Source organism: Sparus aurata, chromosome 6 (genome assembly GCF_900880675.1).
Source record: "Sparus aurata chromosome 6, fSpaAur1.1, whole genome shotgun sequence".
In the NCBI taxonomy this organism is placed as follows: Eukaryota; Metazoa; Chordata; class Actinopteri; order Spariformes; family Sparidae; genus Sparus; species Sparus aurata.
In genome coordinates this window covers 23,476,433-23,495,509 of record NC_044192.1, presented here as the reverse complement: position 1 = coordinate 23,495,509, position 19,077 = coordinate 23,476,433, and the positions used below count along the sequence as shown (strand labels likewise).

At 41.6% G+C, this 19,077-nt stretch overlaps 1 protein-coding gene across 1 annotated transcript; it reads right to left on the bottom strand.

The window, feature by feature from the left end:
- Positions 1-12,548: 12,548 nt before the first annotated feature.
- Positions 12,549-19,030, bottom strand: LOC115583363 (probable nuclear hormone receptor HR38). The gene is made up of 7 exons (XM_030420119.1): positions 18,907-19,030; positions 16,529-17,365; positions 15,661-15,790; positions 15,241-15,404; positions 14,876-15,078; positions 14,604-14,782; positions 12,549-14,500 (listed from the first exon to the last, which is right to left on the bottom strand). Exons 1-7 carry the CDS (start codon positions 18,913-18,915, stop codon positions 14,238-14,240), a joined length of 1,785 nt encoding a protein of 594 aa, XP_030275979.1. The 5' UTR covers positions 18,916-19,030; the 3' UTR covers positions 12,549-14,237.
- Between the last annotated feature and the right edge of the window lie 47 nt (positions 19,031-19,077).

Here is a 19,077-nt window from a genome sequence, read left to right as displayed (position 1 = left end):
ACTGTGATGACGTCACGAACCCAACCTTAAACCGGGAGTTCACCTGCGTCAAAGTGAGATACACCTGCCAAAATAACACTTCCTGCTCAGCGAGTCGCCTTCAGAATAAAAGGCGAACATGCTTGTAGTAGAGCCTTGAGAACTTTTCAGGGAGAGCTTTGAATTGAATGTTGGTGTCAATAAAAATGCTAAATACTACTTTTTTTTTTTTTAAATCAGCAACTGGATTATCGGCTAAATTGCTCCCACTTTGCCCTCAGGCCCCAAAAGGTCATATTTCTATATCTTGTTTGCATAATGATTATCATACTGTACAAGTTTTGGATCTATATCTTGTGTACACAGGCTAATGACTTGTGGGCATACAAATTATGATCTCATGGGACTGGAGACAATCCAGTTGCTGAATCTTCACTCATATTAGATGTTGCATAAGGGATGGATGGACTACAAGCAAGCTTTGAAGTGTTGAGCTGAAGACATCAGAACAACGGCAATACGAACAGAGCAGCAGGCCACGATTCACGCTGCTCTTTGTTTTGAGATTAGTAATACCTGGCCAGCTTTCCTATGATTCACTGGGAGCTAGGAAGCTTACATTTCAGCTCTGCTTTGAAACTAGATACCAGACGTAAAGATGGCACCCATTCAAAATAATGAGAACTGCTCGCCCGGTGCATACGACAAAAAATTGTTTTACTTCCCAGTTGTGCGGATCGTTAAATATGCACAGTAGAGTTTCTCCTGCTGGCATCGCCTGCAAGTTCCTGCTTGGTCCATGGAATTCACATTTTGATGACGTAAAAGATTATTAAAAAAACGCTTTTCTCAGCTCGAGGAGCTTTTTACAGGTATAAAACCTCCAAGGATCAAAATGTCATAATAGAAAGGGTCATTGTTGGCCTTGTTTGCAGTTCTTGGTGTCCTGTCAACACATTTACAGATGTTTCTTTTATAATCATGCACTAAGGGGAAAATGCTTTTGGGTCCACTGGGGAATTTTTCCTGCAGTGTATAGGAGTGGCCACTGGGCTCAGTGGTTTATTAAAATCCATGCTCCCCTCTCACATTCACTAGTTTGGCGCTTTGACACATGTAGGTGCTCTTATCTCTGATTGGTTGTAAGTCTTTCCAATTGAAAACAAAGCAAGCCCCCTGGAAGACCGCCAGGCTTTAAAGCCAATTCTATGTAGTGGCCAAACTATCACGTGATGCACTTTGGCCCAAAAGAGTTCCCACAAGCTTGCATAGTGAAAACAGGTGGATATCATTCTTTGAGCGTTATGAAACCAGTGGAATGACTCGCTTCCCTTTCAGAATTTGGTCTAATAACATTTGGAAAGCCTAGAAGAGCCGCACAATTGAATCATTATTATCCCCATTGAAGGGAGCAGAGGACTAAACCGTCAGTTAGGTGGCTCAAATGGCAAAGGGCCAGCAGAAATCTCACATGGAAAATCCCGGTAATTTCATGACGGGAAGTCAAACTTTTTTGGCTGAGCAGCTTTTATAGAAATGGACGGCACTCCACATCTGACACTGTTATCGGCAGTTCTTATAATTCGTCCATGGTACAGAGGCATTTCGGTCTGCACCCATGAAAATTAAATATGAAGTGAGAGGTTCAGGGAATACATATTTGCAAACTGGACCAGTACTAAAACTGATAGGAAAGTTATTATGGTCATTGGTAATAAACCATTCATCCATTTTCTTCTGCTTTTCTGTGGTTGGGTCATAGCAGCAGCAGGCTGAGCAAGGATTTTCAGATGTCCTTCTGTCCGGCCACATTTTCAGCTCAGCCTGTGAGTCGAGATGAATTCCCAGGCCAGATGAGATATGTAATACCTCCAGTGAGCTCTGGTACCATGGGGACTCCTCCCAGTTTGACGTACTGAGAAAACCTCCAAAGGACGGCACTCAGGAGGGATCTTCATCAGATGCCAGGACCACCTCAACTGACTTTTTTTGGCGCAAAAGAGCAGCAGCTCTACTCCATTCACATGTCTGAGCTCCTCACCCATAAGGTTAAGTCCAGCCACCCCATCCTCTGGCCCCATTTAGGCCTATTATGCAAGCTAGAATTTTGACCTCATAGTAGCGCTAGATGAAAAAGGGATCCACAAGGTTATTATAATTCATCCTGAGGGGAACATACACGTGTGTATCTGAATTCAAGGCACCCTATCCATAACAGTTATTCCAGTCTGGACCCAATTGGTGAACCGACCAACACATTGGCAGACTGTCATCTAGCCACACTGGTCCAGCTTGTGAAATCTGTAAAGTCATCAGCATCTGATGACAGGTGTTAGACTTGTGAACAGGTGTGTTGAGCTGGAGCCATGGTGAAGAGAGCCATAAAAGTGTTTAGTCATGTTTAGTCCTGTTTCCTCAAGGAGTGTGTGTGGCATTTGGGGCGTTCAGTCATGTGTTCACTGTGGCTGATATTAATCTAAAAATAGACCATCATTAATGCAGGAGGGCCCTATGGGTGGCATGCTAGCCTCCATGCCACCGGCCCACTCAGGAGGAACAGCAGTTTTTGCCCTCAACCCTTGACAGCTGAGTTTCACAGCCAGAACCTTGTGATCTGAGGACATGTGTCAACTCCCTCTACTTCAGACTGGTTATGTAACTCTGTGTGACAGATAGGCAGCCGTCTGATATGTCTCTGATATGTCTTTGACATGTCACTTCTGCTCCTACAGGATCCATTCGTGTCATTTCCTTCTTTTTGGCTCAAAAACAGGTGTTATGTGTAGTTTTTACTTTGTTATCATCATATCAATGTGTCATCATCTGCCTGCTGACCCGGTTAAGTGTAACGCCAAGTCAGAGCCACATCGACATTAACTGTTGTATCGTCTGTTAAGACTTTGCATTAGGGCCCATTATATAGGTGATCTATAATGTAAAGTGTTGATTGTTGTCCCCTTTTAAAAAAATTTCTACATTGTTAATTGTATGTAAACAGCAGTAGAAATAAAGCTGCATAAACAAAAACAACAAATAAACAAGAAAATAATACAACAATTCAAGAAAAGAGTGATAAAAATAAAATGTTACTGTTATAAGAGAAGAGAATTTACACAGTATTTATCACAGAAATTGACATTGGATCTTCACATGGACATTGGACATTTAACCTGTTGGGCCATAAACCACTGATTTTGATGTTAAAATCAGAGTAAAGACTGGTTGCCAGATTTAATTTCAAACTCTGTTAGACATAGTGAAACCAGTTTTCTCCAGATGTAATACATCTCTTAATTACTTTGGCCCCATATCAAATGTTAGCAGCTTCTCAGCATTCCAGAATTGTGGCAACGGTTTTCTGGCTAGCAGAGTGGATAGAGAGATGGAGCAGGCTACATACCGATCCCTCACACTACCTGACTCAACCACCCTAAATAGTGCGGTAGAGGAACTCGGGGAAACTCCCGATTACAAGTCAAAAAACAAAACAGAATAAATGATTCCAAAAAGTTAGTGAGCTGTGATATTGTAAGAACTGGAAAGAACGAGTTTCTCTGATCTATGAGGGAAGTATTTTATTTGAAAATGTTTTGTTATCTAGCAGGAGAGAAGTGTAATCTATACACAACTTTGACCTGTTTGTTGTATGACCAGCATTTACAGAATTAATAGTAATATTTAAATACCCTGAATATTTTCAACATAGGATTTCCACATTGCATCTGTAATTCCAATACCCTATTCATTCCATCAGTCTACACATATGAATGAATGAATCAAAAATGGGACAAAGAGCCTTTAATAAATGGTTTAATTGTCAAGACACTGTCAAAAGCAGCATGAAGAGGTTTCTCATACAGTGGTTCATCATATGAGACCTTAAAAAGTGTTGCAATTGTAAAAGAGGAAGAAAAATATTAAGTTTAGAGCCAAAACATCTGTTGCAGTTGCAGAAAGGAGGCAAGACTATCATTACCAGAGAATTCTCCCTTAGACATGATGCCCTCCTCCTCCTAAGTTGTGACGACCAGGTCCTCTTGAACTGGTCAAACTGGTCTGATCAAACTCTTATAAGAGGTCATTATGCTTATTTGTGGGTTCATGATTATATTTTGGCTTACTACTAAAACAAGTTTGCTTTAGTGTACAAAAACACTTTTCTCAGTTTTCTCATACTGTCCAGTTCTCCTGTCTCTTGGAAGCCCCCCTCCTGAATACCCAGTTTGCTCTGATTGGTCAGCTTACATATGCATGAGCCAGCACTGCTAGCAACAACGAAGCAGCTGTGCTATATTAATTGCGTGCCAAACTAGCTGCAGGGCACAAATTATGCAAATGTGACCTTTTTAACTCTCAAGATCTTTCACATGTACAAGAACATTTATAAAACACAAAAGAAAAGGAAAAAATAAAAAAATATGATAGGGCTCCTTTTAAAGAGCTGTGGATTAAAGTGTTATTCCTTTACATGTCTGTCAGTCTCTGCTGGACTGTCAAGGAGTGCTGGAAGACATTAATGAGTGCAAGGAGGGTGGTCAGTCTGAAGCCATGTGGGCAACCAGGAAGAAAAAAATAGTTAAATGGACAGCCAGATGCTGCTACTCTACTGACGTCCGCTGCATGAGTGGAGGCACCTTTGTTTCATTCAGGGAGGCCCTGATCACATTTGCACAGATTTACACATTCACACATGGAACCACAGTCTGATCTGTTGGCCACTGTTGGGCCAGTTGGAGTCAAGAGCCTTGATTAAGGGTAGTGGTGGTATTGAGGGAGGAGCAAGCACTGGCTTTTACTTTTCCCACCCACCCGGGGAAATTGAACCGGCAACCTTCTAATTGTAAGCTTGCCTCTCTACACTTCAGGCCACCCTTGGCCATAAGGTATTCTCAGGCCCATGCCTTTGAATCAAAGTGTGAAACAAGACAAAGCCTCAACAACAGGCAAAATGTATTTATGTGTACGCACAAAACACATCTGATTTCAATTTAGGCTGAAAAGTAAACAGAAATGATGTACGTGTTAATTTACATATAGAGAGGGAAGTGAGATCTGATCACGAGTGGTCACTCGAGACGTGTGGAGAAGCATGATAATGTCAGCCGTGGACTGACGTATTTGAAGCGGTCCACTCAGGATCAGATCACCAAAGATGTATGTTAATGCCTGTTATAAACAGGCCTCATGTGACAGCCTGTATGTTAAATCCTATTTTTAACAGCTCGTCATGTTTCCAAGGACGTGTGGGATCAGTTCAACAGATGCAACAAGTAACGTTACTTCTCATAATGATGAATAATAATGGATTTACAGCACACATCACAGTTAAAGAGGCTTCATCTGTGTCCGTCCTCAGCACAGTGTGAATCGTCAATTGATGCTGTTATTTACATCTGTGTACCACCTGTCTGCGCTAGTGTGTTTGCTGGTTTGCACCATGTGTTTGCCCTGACCTTGACCCCTCCCTCAGCGTGAAAACACACACACACACACACACACACACACACACACACACACACACACACTTGCACGCCACAACACACCCTGTCCACCAGGCCCCCTCCTCTACCACCATCTCTTTGCACTTGATCCCTGTGTTGGGGCTCTCTAAAGTGTGTGTGTGTGTGTGTGTGTGTGTGTGTGTGTGTGTGTGTGTGTGTGTGTGTGTATGTGTGTGTGTGTGTTTTGTGTGTGTTGGGGCTTTGCCGTGAATAACTTCCAGGCAGGCTGCCAAGAACTGTCATCTGCCAGTGCAACACTATCCATCCTGTCAATCTTGTTTTATAATTGTAACATTCTCATATTCTCCGGCTGAGCAGAGAGAAGTTTCCAACATAGTGAGACGCACATGCACAAACGCACGCACACACACAAACACCACACACACACACACAGACACACACACACAATGTCTTTACTTTGCTTCTTCAGCAGCGTCCTCACATCGTATCAAGTACTTTTTTAAAGCCATCGAGTTGTATTGTTTGTGGTTTGTGATATAAAACAGTCAGTGATCTGTTTGCGTTCACTTTTTCAGTTTTTTTTTTCCTGTTTGGATGTTGCTCCAAACACATTTTCTCTTCTCTTTTTTTTATCAAACAGGTTTGCAGAAGTGACATTCATCATTGCATTAAACAGGAAGAGTGTAAATTCATCTGACACACTCCCATTGAAGCTAATATTAGTCTTTTTCTCCCCGCCACAGTATTAATTTCATGGCTGTGAAGCACAAATACAAGCAAAATAAGTGCTGCTTGAAATCAAATGGAGACTCAAGGCTGCAAACTGCATGAGATAGACTGTCATATACATTAGAACCATTGGGGTGTAGCTTTGAAGAACGACACCCGCTTCCAAGTGGTGACTCGATAGAGTTGTAAGACTCAAGGACACAACGAAGACAGCCATTAAATGTCCACCAGGTTTTTCACCACGATAATTCAGCCAGCTCACCATCCACTTATGAATTTAATCCTGCTGGGACTATAGGCTTAAGACGGGGACAGTTATCACAAGGATGGCATGAGCAATGACGTCTGCCAACTCATTTATCACCGGACTCTGTTAGTGAGAGAGACCAGATCCAATTACAGAGGTTTCTATGGGCTCAACAATGGCCTGCTATAAATACACTCACAGAGGGTTTTCCACACTCAACAGCACACCCACACACATACTAGTACTGTGGCACAAATACACAGTACGTGTACAAACGAATGTGTGTTTGGATGAACATGGGAGACGATTGAATTGTGATGCCAACTTTGTTGGGCACATTCATCCTTTTTCTGAAACGTGGTCAGTGACCCCGAGACGCTCTTAAAACTAATATGAGTATCTGCTTTTCTGAAGCGTATGTGTAGGTGTGTGTGTGCAATAAAAGGTATTTAGAATAAGTAAAAAAAGAAAAGGGAGGAAGGAAACACAGAAGCCCCCGCTGAGCACTAAACAGCTTCACAAAGTTATTTACAGCTCAATCCATCAATAAACGACAGGTGCAGCATCCACACAAACAAACCTATTAGCTTTCCTCCCGCTGGAACAATGTCCTCTCCAGCAAATCAGATGCACACACGCACACACACACACACACACACAGACTCACGCACCAACATCTTTGTGACAGACCAATTCATAAGTCTTTTATGTTTCCCGAATGTGCTTCATTCATTCATCACTGTAAATGTAATTCTGGCAACACATTCTGGTCTGACATTCAAAGATTTTTCTTGAGTAAAAAACAGGTAAGCAAAATACACTTCAAGGTTTTAAAAGGAAATACTTTTGTTATGTTATAATTCAATATAATATTTCACTTTTGTTCTGACATTCATCGCCCTCAGAGGATGAAACCTGATGACTTTGGTGAACTGTCTTCTCATCAGCTTCGGCTATTGGAAAGATTGCCATGAGCAACCACTAGGAACCGTAACCTTTTTATTGCAATTTGGCCGATGTTAGCATGCTAACATACTTAAGATGGTAAACATGGTATTGTAAACCTCAGAATGTTAGCATTGTCACTGTGAGCCTGTTAGCATTTAGCTCAAAGCACAATGTAGCCTTAGTACAGCCTCACAGAGCTGCTAATCTGTCTTAGTGTCATTGCTGATGCATTTAAAAACTTTAAATTTTAAGACCCTTTTTTTTTGCAATTTCAATGTTGTCATGCTGTGAAGAGACTTTTGGACCAGAGACTTTACTGCAGACAAGCCTGGGCTGTCTTTGGATTTATTGTTCTAATAGCCTGCAGGCACTGGGAAGGGTTCTTTCATAATGATGATATTAACACTGGTGTTCTCTGGTTCACCTCTTGTGTTTCAAAGCCTAGCAAGTAAACAGCATTATACTTATTGCATAATCCGGTCAGTAACTGTAATGCTGTCCAATAATAAAGAAGCTTGGCTTTATCAAGTGGGCAGGATTGTACATGTACATCTTTTTCTGCACAGTGTGTGTATTGTGCAGCTGCATTAATAAAAGAAACTGATTTAAAAGTCATCGTATTTATATTCGAGACTATAGGGGACATCTTTAACTTAAGGGGGGCATAAAACCCAGTGGCTACTCGACCCCATCAGCATCCCTCCCGTTGATGACACCTCTGGGTGGTGGGTAATACAGAATGAACTCACATTTGGCCCAGTTGCTCCAAACCGTGCAAATACGATTGTCCCTCCTCCCCAGTGCCATTGCTGGCCTGCACTCGCATTGTTCCGGCCCCAACAGGGCCTGAGCACCGTTACCTCTTTACATGTCTACGTTGCATTAGAAATGCAATGATAATAGTAATTTAACAAATGCCATTTCTATGAGCTACAACAGGTTCTAGTATTACAGTGTAATGCAGCTCAATACATTTTTGTGCAAGACCTTGGAGGAGGATGACAGTGTAAGACATGATGAGACATCCTGCTTGAACAAAATGCTTTATTGAAAATATGTTTTAGAAATGCAAGCTACTAGTCAGCAGTTGGTGATTGATTGTTACACACACAGCTTACTATTTTGGTTAATTCATCTATCACAATTGCTAACTTTGGCCAGTACCACCATTTTAGCTGTTCATGAAACAATGACTTGTTTCTCTGGGGGGTTGGCACTCATTGCTACAAGCTGTCCATTCTCTACATAGCCAAAGTGAGAGCTGTGTCCTTATACTTTGCACTACGTCAAGAACGTTTCTGGTGGGTCTTGGACTCTACCAGGCTGCCCCTTGTCTCTGCCCTGTTTGTGATTTTCATGGACAGAGTCTCAAGGTGTAGATGTGGTGAGGAGTGTGTTCAGTCCGTGACCTCAGAATGGCATCTTTGCTCTTTGCAGAGCAAGTGGTTCTGCTGGCTTAAGGACCCAGTCTAGATGCTTCGGGCATTTGATTAGGGTACCTCTTAGACACCTCACTTTGCTGGATTTCTTGACACAACCAACTGGGAAGACACACAAAACCCGTTGGAGGGATTATATATCTCATTTGGCCTTAGAAGACCTCAGTACCCCCAGGAGGAGTTGGAAAGCATTGCTAGGGAGAAGGACATCTGGAATACCCTATGTATGGATGGATGGATGGATGGACGTAAGTTAACTAGTATACCTTCCATAGCTAACGAACAGCCTGTACATGCTTGTCATGCCTCTCACTAGCTTTCTGTTTATATGATAATGGTTATGGTTGTACTTCATTAATCCCTCATCGCTGCCATTGTATACAATGAAATAGAAGAGCTAAAAACAGAGCATTGTAAATGTAGACAATGTTTTACAATATATATTATTAATGAGTTATTCTTAATTAATCCAATGCATTATTGAAATTTAAAGCACTTCCCCCCCTGGAGTTCAAGGCTATGATCTGCAGACGCCGACTGTAAAACCTGTAGCTCAACATGCCTGTGCAGCAAATCACCATGACAAGTGAGCGGCATATTACTGGTCAGAACATAATCTGTCCTGTGTGTTCAGGGTGTAAGGCTACAGTTTGTACCTGAATGCAGAGTGTTGTGTGTCAGGGAACAGGTCAAAAGTTAAGGGGCCAATGGCAGCTCCAGATGGTACCTTTCCACTTTTGGAAAGAGGTGGTGTCAAGGAACAGTAACAGTTCAAACACGAGATGTTTTCACAGGGGAATGTATTTTGAGTTTGGGTTTGAGCAGTAAAGTTAAAGACAAATACAAATTCAGTTGGAACCAGTAAACCCTCTTATGAAACAGTACTCGTCTGCTGTTCCCATTACACCTGACTTGGTCAGCGTGCTTGCCATTTTGTAACATAATGAACTTCTCAATGTTAGCAAGCTTTCATACTGCCTCCTCCTCTCTTCTCCCCTTGCCCCGTTTTTTCCACTCTGTCTGCCAGTACCAAAATCCAGATGACTGGAACGTGGTGTACAGTAGGATCAGGTGTCGAGCGGCTGAATGCAGTCGGTCCTGCAGTCTGCTGTGGTTGAGGGCGGCATGGTGTCGTCTTCCCTTTGGTCAGGGATATTGCCAACATTGACGCCATGTGTGACAAAACAACACAGAGTCCGTGAAAAGGAGATGAAGGACTACTTTTGGTCACTTTTCATCACATCATTAATATGTAACACGCTTCAGCACGTTGAGAGCTGTGCTAAATTGCCTCACCTAGCCAGACTTATGGCCACACTTTGTTTTAGTGCTCTGCCAGCCCATGTATCCAATACAGCTTTCCTGTTTCCTACGTGGCACCAGTAACTGGGAAACATTTTCTAGATTCTTCTTAGGACACAGACCTAGGGATGTTTTAAATTTTTCTGTCAACAAATATCATCCCAAAAAATCAGTTGATCTTACAAACAAGTTTAACCAATGGCCAAAGCCTGATATAGCTTTATACAATGACAATTACTGAAATCAGTTTCAGTTACATTTGCTTTCGACAGCCTGACACTCATTAACCAGTAACCTACTGGTGGAAAAAAGGTAAATGTTGTGAAACACTAGAGGCGCTGTGCCTCAGGGGTAGAGCCAGCGTCTTGTTACTGGAAGGTCGCTGGTTTGATTCCCCTGGTCTGCATTAGCCTTATCAAGATACTGAGCCCGAAAACTGCTCCTTATGTGCTGGTTGGCACCTTGCATGGCAGCCACCACCATCATTGTATGAATGTATGAATTACTGTGAGTGGAAAAAAGCGTCTGCTAAATACTCTAAATGTAAATGTAATGAAGTTACAGGTAGTTGTACAGTTAACTTTTGCGTGAGAGCTGTCCAGCAGTCACATGAGTCGCAGAGCTAACGTTAGCTATTGCTTTTAGCTCATCCTTCCATTTCTCAAAGTGCTCTTCTATGTGTTTTGTCACAGTAGCTCTGGACCACAGTGACTGCAGTATCTGCTTGGATCACCGCATCATACTTTCACCCCAGGCTGGCAGCAATGTCATCTTGGGGTGCAAGCCATGTTCAGACATGGCAAGATGGTGTGTGTTCTTAATGTGGTAATAATATTGCTTGTACTACTACTAAACAATTTAAATTTAAATGTACATCAGACTTTGTTGGCTTTCTGGAGGAAATGCTCCCACACTGAGTTTTTTTAATTGTGCTTCACTTTGTACCTCGGACTGCACTAGTGAAGCCATTGCAGACGTGTGTCTGATAGCAATGACACTGCCAACAGTGGAAGCTGAAATGTTTCATTATCAAGATCACAAGCTAATTATTTCATTATCTTGAGATAATGAGATGATCAACCCTGTATCATGAGAAAACAAACGGTTGTTTCCTCTTATTACTTATGATTATTAGATATCAGGAGTGCCATGTCAGCATGCAAGGTGGTCTCTCAACAACAGAGGCAGCTGATTTACAAAAATATCAGATCAAGGATTACCTATTATTGATCAGTGTAACCTCAATCTTGCAAAGTTATATTCAAACTTTAATTTACCATTCAAACACCCACTAGTGTGGTTCTCATTTTTAGTTTGTATCAAACTGGACGGTAACTCTTCTTAAGGTGACTGATGTATGAAAGCTGCACGTTCACTACAGACAGCTGTAATGTAAACACTCTCACATCAAATCACAAGGGGGAAATGGAAAACGTTTATGAAAAGGGGATATTGTTTGCTCTGAAAGTCCCAAAGCACCCCACAGTGCAGTGCGTATATGTCGTGGTCCAATCTTATGACTCTCATGAAGTGTTTTCCTTCTTTTGATAAATGATGTTGCTATTATCAGTAAGAACACCTTATTATCACAGCACAGCACAGAAATTCTCAACTTCTCTACAACAAAATCAAAGTATTGGATAAAAAGTTTGAACTGTTCGTGGTTCCAGAGGAGAAGTCCTGTGATCACTAGAGTTATTAGGGGAACATCGAGGCATTTCACTGAATACCAGTGAAAGCCCAAAGTCAGGGGATTACCAAAAGTCACCAGGAATCGTCTTCTGGGAACCATTGGTCTTTGTTCAAAATTTCATGACAATACACCTAACAATAAGCTACACACATTTATTGACGTGTTCTTACCTAACAATGAACATACAGTTCTGCTGCTTCAAATACTCATTCATGTGACCAATCCACAGCTGAAATCAACAAATAGACAATGTATACCAGTTTGAATAACATTTGCAAGAAAAACTACAGTGTTCAGCTGTGTCAGGAAATGATTTAGTCTCTTTAGAAAATAAAAGTCTTGGTGATGATTAAATCTTCAGTAGAATATGGGCTTGTGGCTGAGAGAGAGTGGGGAAGTCAGAAAGAATGAACAGACGCACTGACACATTGTTGGTTTTGGTCTTTTCATGTGATTAAATGTCACATGAATATTGCCAGCCTCATCCTGTAGACATCTTTGTTAGCAAATACTTCCAAAGACAGAATACAAACTACACATCGCTTGAATTTGACACCTGGATTCAGTTACGTTATAGAGAAACGCTGTTCTTCCCCTTCAGAAACTAGAGAAAACTAAAAACACTCTGCAGAGGCAGAACATAGAAAATAACATTTTTCGAAGGTCACATGACCAAGAGGAACTATATCATATACATACCATATACCATTTATACCATTTACCAGAATTTAAACAAAGGCAGACAGTGGTGTATTTTCAAAAAGATTTAATATCAAATATTCTCTTTTAATACTCCAGCACCCTTTTTACGAAAGCCCCTGGCATTACTTTCAAAGTCCACACACACGTCCCAAACAACACACATACAGTAGGAGAAACAAGTATTCTTCATACTGATTGAGCACCGTTTTAAGTGCTCGTAGCTGCTCATCTTCTCATCACATTTCACCGTGACTCCTTAAGATATTCCTTAAGTTCATTTTGAGATGAAAATAAAAAATAAATCCAACATGTAAAAAAAGAAAAAAAAAACACAAAAAAAACCTGCACAATTCAGAAGAATGTGGAAGACAGTAGGAGAGTTTTACGCACAAGGAGCTGAGGTTCATAACACATGCGGCCAAAGACAAGGAACAATGTCGAACGTGAAACGTCTGCTTATGCATGTGGATTTTCAAGCGCTGTTGGGGTGAAAAAACAAATCACAGAAAAGGTAGACTGTGACTAATTGTGGATATGAAGAGACTCTGAAATGTGCTGTGACTTAATTTTAATCTGAACGGCTCTACTGTAGTCATGAATTTCCCTGGCTCACATGTGAACAGGATTTAGTACTTGCAGATCCTAAACCACCTGTCATCGCTTGGTGTCCTTCCAGTTTAGCAGTGTGAAGAGTGTGCAGTCAAGTATTATGTGCTCTTTGTCAAACTGTACCGACACTTCCTTCAGGCACATCGTATCAAAAGCTGGCGCTGCCCTGACCTCACATTCATCATTCATGAGTACGAAATTCATTCTGATTGTGTCATTGAAGCAGATCGGTTAATTTCTGCAATATATGGGTCTCCCTGCATGGGATGTTTGGAATGAAAATTCACTTAGTGTCACTTATTACAGTTCGAGGGCCGAGGCTTTATAAAAGGCACTTTCATTCAGCAAGTCCATTTTTGTTCTTAAAAGCCCTAGAAATATGTTGTTACAAGAAACAATGACCCTGCCAGCATCCGCCTTTACAAGGTGAGCAAAATGGCAGCACAAGAGCTATGGCAGAACGTTTAGTTTAGTTTAAGGCAACAAGGTTTGTAACTGGTAGTATCAAAATAAGAGTAAACTTTGGTCCGAGACCTTCCACAGGAGCACAATTAGGACTAAAACTATCGTTTGTGATACAAAGAAATTAGTAAAAATTTTCCCTTTTGAAAAGTAGGACTCTATAAAGCTCTTTCTCTAGCTCAGCTTCTTAGTGGGATCGAAAAGCGACTTTGAAAACATGCTTTTTAAGAGGTTAGTGTGTTTCTTTTGTTTTTAGAAAGCTGAGTATGTAACATTGCATTGCATCCACCCAAATATCCACGTCTTACTAGCTGCATAGCAGGACACATTCACACACGTAGCACAGCAATAAAGACATTTTACAAATGCACACAAAAACATATATAAACTGTGATCTGAACTCTAAATACTATCTCTGCTCTGTCTATGACAGTTTCATTGAACTGAAGTAAATCTATATAAGGTACTCACACAGGTACCATGTATTAAATTTAAACTTAATGTTAGAAAAATAATGGTCTCTTGAACAATGTCAGACATTTGTCGGCACACACGTCAGTGTGATAGATGGAGGTTCACCAGTAGAGTCCAATGATAAAATCTCACATTAAGTGCTTTCTGTCTGTCATTTTTACAAATATCACAGTCATGTTCATGTTTTTTTTTCAGAAGGGAAGAGTATCCATGAAGATTTTCTCCACTATCGGTGGAGGGGGGACCAGGTCCTCCAGTTTCAGGTAGAAGATGCGCTGTAGGCCTTGTGTGCATAGAGTCCTCAGTTCAGGGAGTTTACCCAGAAGACGAGAAAGATAGTTGGGATGGGTCCGGCTGGCTTCTGGTCCGTTCCCGCTCACGTGTTCCCTTAAACAAGTGATCAGATGATTCTGAAAGTCCTCCACCCGTTTGGGCTCTTTGAGGCCATGGCGATCTAGATGTAAAATATGTTTTTTTAAAAAGACAGTTCTGAATATAAACATAAAATTTAAATGCAGTCAGATTCTCTGGGATGAAAAGCAAACAGAAGCTCTCACCGGTGATGATAACTAGCGCTGCGAGGCAGGCGAACAAGGAGATGTCTAAGTTCATGCGGTGCAGGCTCTGGGAGAAATCCATGATGGAGTCAATCCAGTCACCAAAACTGCGAACACACTGCAGTCGGTGGAGGACCATGCCGTTACAGAAGATCAGCTTGTTCTTTTCAGGATTGGACCTGCACAGTTTCAGATCAAGAGAACAATCAGCATATTGAAAGGTGCACATGAGTCTAATGAAACAGAAGTTAACGTTGTTAAAAGCAGCCAACCTGTATGCGAGTCGCAGAATGAAGAGCTCAACAAAGGCAGATTCAAGGAGCAGCTCCTGGTCCTCTGTGCAGAAATCTGTGAATCCCGGGATGGTTTCAGCCCAGATTCTTATCACATCCAAAGAGCCCGTCAGCAGGTCATAAAACTGCTGGATGTCACCAGCATCCTCCTTTTCTTTCAGGTTGACAACTGTCTCCTGGTACTGAGGGGAAAGAAGTGGGGAGAGTCAGTGCTATTGTACAGAACTGCAAACACCCTCAGTGAGCTGCTCACTGTCTAAGCTTTCAGCCTCCATCCTGTATTGAGGTAACTGTAACTGATCTGATTGATACAAAGGAGCTCTGGTGCAAGTCGTGAGGTTTACCTTGGAGTAGTCGAGCTTGCCAATGGTCGGGTTTGAGTCTAAATGAGCCCTCACAAGAGAAGCTATGATGTTGACACTGGGAGTTGTGGATGAAGGCTCAGCCAGAGTCTTGGGTTTGGAGGGTAGACGACCCCGGCGACCTTTCAGGCTGTCTGTGCGAACAACTAAGAAAGAGACAGAAAAGAGGAGAGAAACGCTTAAAGCACACATTTGTGACTCTCACATGGCTGTCGCTGCACAAAGCAATTTAAAAAACAACTGCTCTATCAGTTTCAGTTTCCCTTTTTCTGCAGCTGGCACTGTATAGCTCTGGTTACATGTGTCGGTCATTCTTAGCTTTGGTTTCACAAGACTGTCATCACAAACTCCTCAGTTTCTCATCATCACTGGTAGCTGTAAAAGAGTCTGACTTTGCATTACCTTCTTTGACCATTCCCACTACGAGACATTTCTGGAAACGGCAGAACTGGCAGCGGTTTCTCCTCCTCTTGTCCACCGGACAGTCTTTATTGGCGAGGCAGACATACTTTGCATTTTTCTGTACCGTTCGCTGTCAAACAAGGAAAAAAGAAATACATTACTTTCAGTATACCGTCCTGCATTTTTATTATTGAGTAATTTGTCCAAAAAGCTTCGCTAGTCTTGCAGCTGCAGTTCTTTTGGCGCCTTTAAAATTTAGGACTCTCAGAACAAAAATACATTTAGTATTGGTGTTACCCAATAACCACTGGTGCATGACTGGTAAAAGCTTTATATTATTTCATTGAATAACTCAGTAGCATACTATGACCAACCACTGTATTTTCAAAGCTGAAACATATTAATATTTCAGAGTTTAAAAAATTAGAGTAATGATACTATTTTGATGCTTCCAGATGTTGTGGCATCAGCTGACTAAATGAAATGCACTCGTTACCTCGAGTAAAATTACGGATTTCTCTTGGTTTGAACATTGACGGAATCATTTGGGATAATTTACATCAACAACTTAAAAAAATATATAACAACGGTCATGTCCTTTTAAAGTCGTTTTATGCAAAAATATTGTATATTATGTCTTCACACAAAAACACAACACAAGGAAACACTTATTATAAGGATCACTTATGTTTGTGTTGTAACCAAGATGCGTCTGGTGCACAAACTTTGAACATTTGAACATTTCTTTGCCGTTTCTGTACAAACATTTCTTGTTACTTATTGAGATGTACACTGATATAGATATATGGTGTCTCAGTCAGACTCTACTCTGTAAAATAAACCAGCAAAATGCTATTCAGTTATTTACCTTGAAGAATCCTTTGCAGCCCTCACAGGTGCGGACTCCATAGTGCTGACAGGATGCATTGTCACCACAGACGGCACAGCGGCCCTCAGTGGATCCTGGGTTGTGGGTTTTTGGAGACATCAAGGTGCTCTCCAATAGCCTGGGGCTCTCCAGCGGCCTGTGCTCCAAGGACATGGGAGGACAATGAAGAGGAGAGAGATGCTGCTGAGGGGACAGGAAGAAAGGGTCATCCTGGCCTGGCTGAACATCCTGATGCTGCCCCAGGGGAGAGTGCTGCTCTGGTGTGGGGCTGAAGGTGAAAAAGGAGAGCTGCTGGGCCATGGCTGGCTTATCAGCCACAGAGGATGGGGGGGGCTGGGGGTAGGGGCTGAAAGGGGAATCCCAGACAGGTGCAGGTTGGGCTTGAAAGCTCGGTGTTGGAGGAGAAGCAGCAGCATAAACCGGGCTGCCATAGTAGTCAGAGCCACATGAAGACAGTGTTTCATCGAAGCAGCTGAGCGCAAAGGATCCTGGGTAACAGCCATACACCTGGAGATCATCCAGCTTCAAGGCTTGGCTCTGCATCTGAGGGCAGGAGTTTTCGGCTACCGCGGCGGGGCTGAATGAAACAGTAGAGGCAGGAGAGGAGGTGGTAATCTTGCAGGAATATGCATCGAACTCCCCCATGTAGCCAGTCCCCACCAAGGTATTGATGCTGGGCAATGAAGATGTAGACAGCTGGTCCTTTTGGCCACTGATGTCCATCATCAGCTTGGCACTTAGGTCAGGATTCAGGAACTCAGAGCTGAAGTAGGCGTCATGGGGCAGTGAGGCATACTGGGCTTGTACACAGGGCATCTCTAGGACGGAGCACAGCAACAGTCAATGAAAGTAATTCCAAATGCTTGTCCATGTGAGATACATTTTGTTTATGTTTATATTATTTTATGTCATACATCTTATGTGATTTAAGGCTATTTGAATCAAATTAACTTGACTTTAACTGACTTAAACTTGATGTAAACAAATTCAAATTTCAAAGTTGTACTTCCAATAAAACCCTATTTTTTTCTAAATAGAAGCATGACCTGCTTTTGCTTTAACATCACTGGGGATAGGTAGCTGATAAGAAGTTGTCTGCTTAAACATATGCACTTTATGTGACAGTGAAGTTCAGACACCCTAATAAATTATATACTACTTAATACTTGCTTATAATACTTGCTTAAATTAGTTGGGTCAGCATTTTTCTAATCCTCCCTCTGAAACCATCCACACAGTAGCTGACACTAACACCCTGAACATGCCATTTCTCTAGCTTTAGGGCCAATCTTTAGAGAATGCAGCGGGTGGTCCAGTGGAGCAATCAGGTCAGATATGTTGTCACATATTGTGTTACTGGCTGTTAATGCTCTGAAAACCTCTTTCAGTGCAGGGGAACCCTTTTACACAGGGAGTACTGCAGATTATATTTCAAATTGGGCTAAATGCCAGCTGAAATGGGAAAGGTGGCAAAGCCTTTTTTTGTGTGTGCGTGCGTGTGTGTGCCTCTGCACGGTTGGGTGAATGGGCGTGTATCCGCAAGTGCAAACTTCCTCACTCTACACACCTGAGCATTGTTCCAAAACTGTTCAAACTTAAATCAAATCGTTAAATTATTTTCCTAAACTTACAATCAAGCTCGACCTATGTGGGGAACACACTGTTCAAGTGTCCAACATGTGTCTTGTGTCCTATAAATACACCACAGCGCACTCTATACGTCTTCCAGTCCCAGATAGCAACAGTAATAGACACATGCATGGAAGATACAACACGAAAATCATGTGAAGGTTGTTGCTGGTAATGTAGATCAGTCAGCTGGAGCAGCAGGAATGACACGCCACTATGCTCTACTTTACTTGAACTAATAATCATGTAACAAGACTTGCTGTTTGCGCTCAGTTGGCGAATTCCTTTGGTACACCTAATGAGCTAAAACTAATTTTCAGCAGAATGTAGAGGCTGGAATTTGTGTTTGTTATATTTCATACACCTCATTTATATCAGTGAAGGTAGTCTAGTTGAATCAACATCACTAGGAAATAGTTTTCAACAGATTTTATCTGATATCTGTTTATCACTACTACCTTCATAAAGATGGGAGAGGCAGTATTAGTTTTAGTAAGGTACAACAACAAACTTGATTGTATATCCAACAAATAAGTACAAGTATTGGGCTGAATATGTTTGTTTTATTCAGTCAGTCTTGTTCCATGTGCTTTAATTATTATAGAAGTAGTTATAATGATGCATAAAGGCAAACATACACATATAACCCTCACCTCAGCATTAATGTACCCCACTGAATAAATAAATATTCATACATGCAACAAAAAAAATAGTCCATTTTCTCTCACCTGGTTCATGTAAATATCCAGATTTTGAAGCTTTTCATTTATTCCAAACGAGTGAAACTGATGAATGTCACCTCTGCCAGCTGCTGTCAGCACACACACTCATTCAAACACATTCACACACACACACTGGGTCAGACCAATGCAGGAGAGTCCACACACTCTTGTTTTATT

What these genes read in the sequence shown, in the direction of transcription:
- LOC115583363 (XM_030420119.1), bottom strand. An exon ending in GCTGCAAAGGATTCTTCAAG is followed by an intron (nt 15,791 to 16,528) that starts GTAAATAACTGA and finishes CTTGTTTGACAG; the next exon opens with CGAACGGTACAGAAAAATGC. An exon ending in AGTGGGAATGGTCAAAGAAG is followed by an intron (nt 15,405 to 15,660) that starts GTAATGCAAAGT and finishes TCTCTTTCTTAG; the next exon opens with TTGTTCGCACAGACAGCCTG.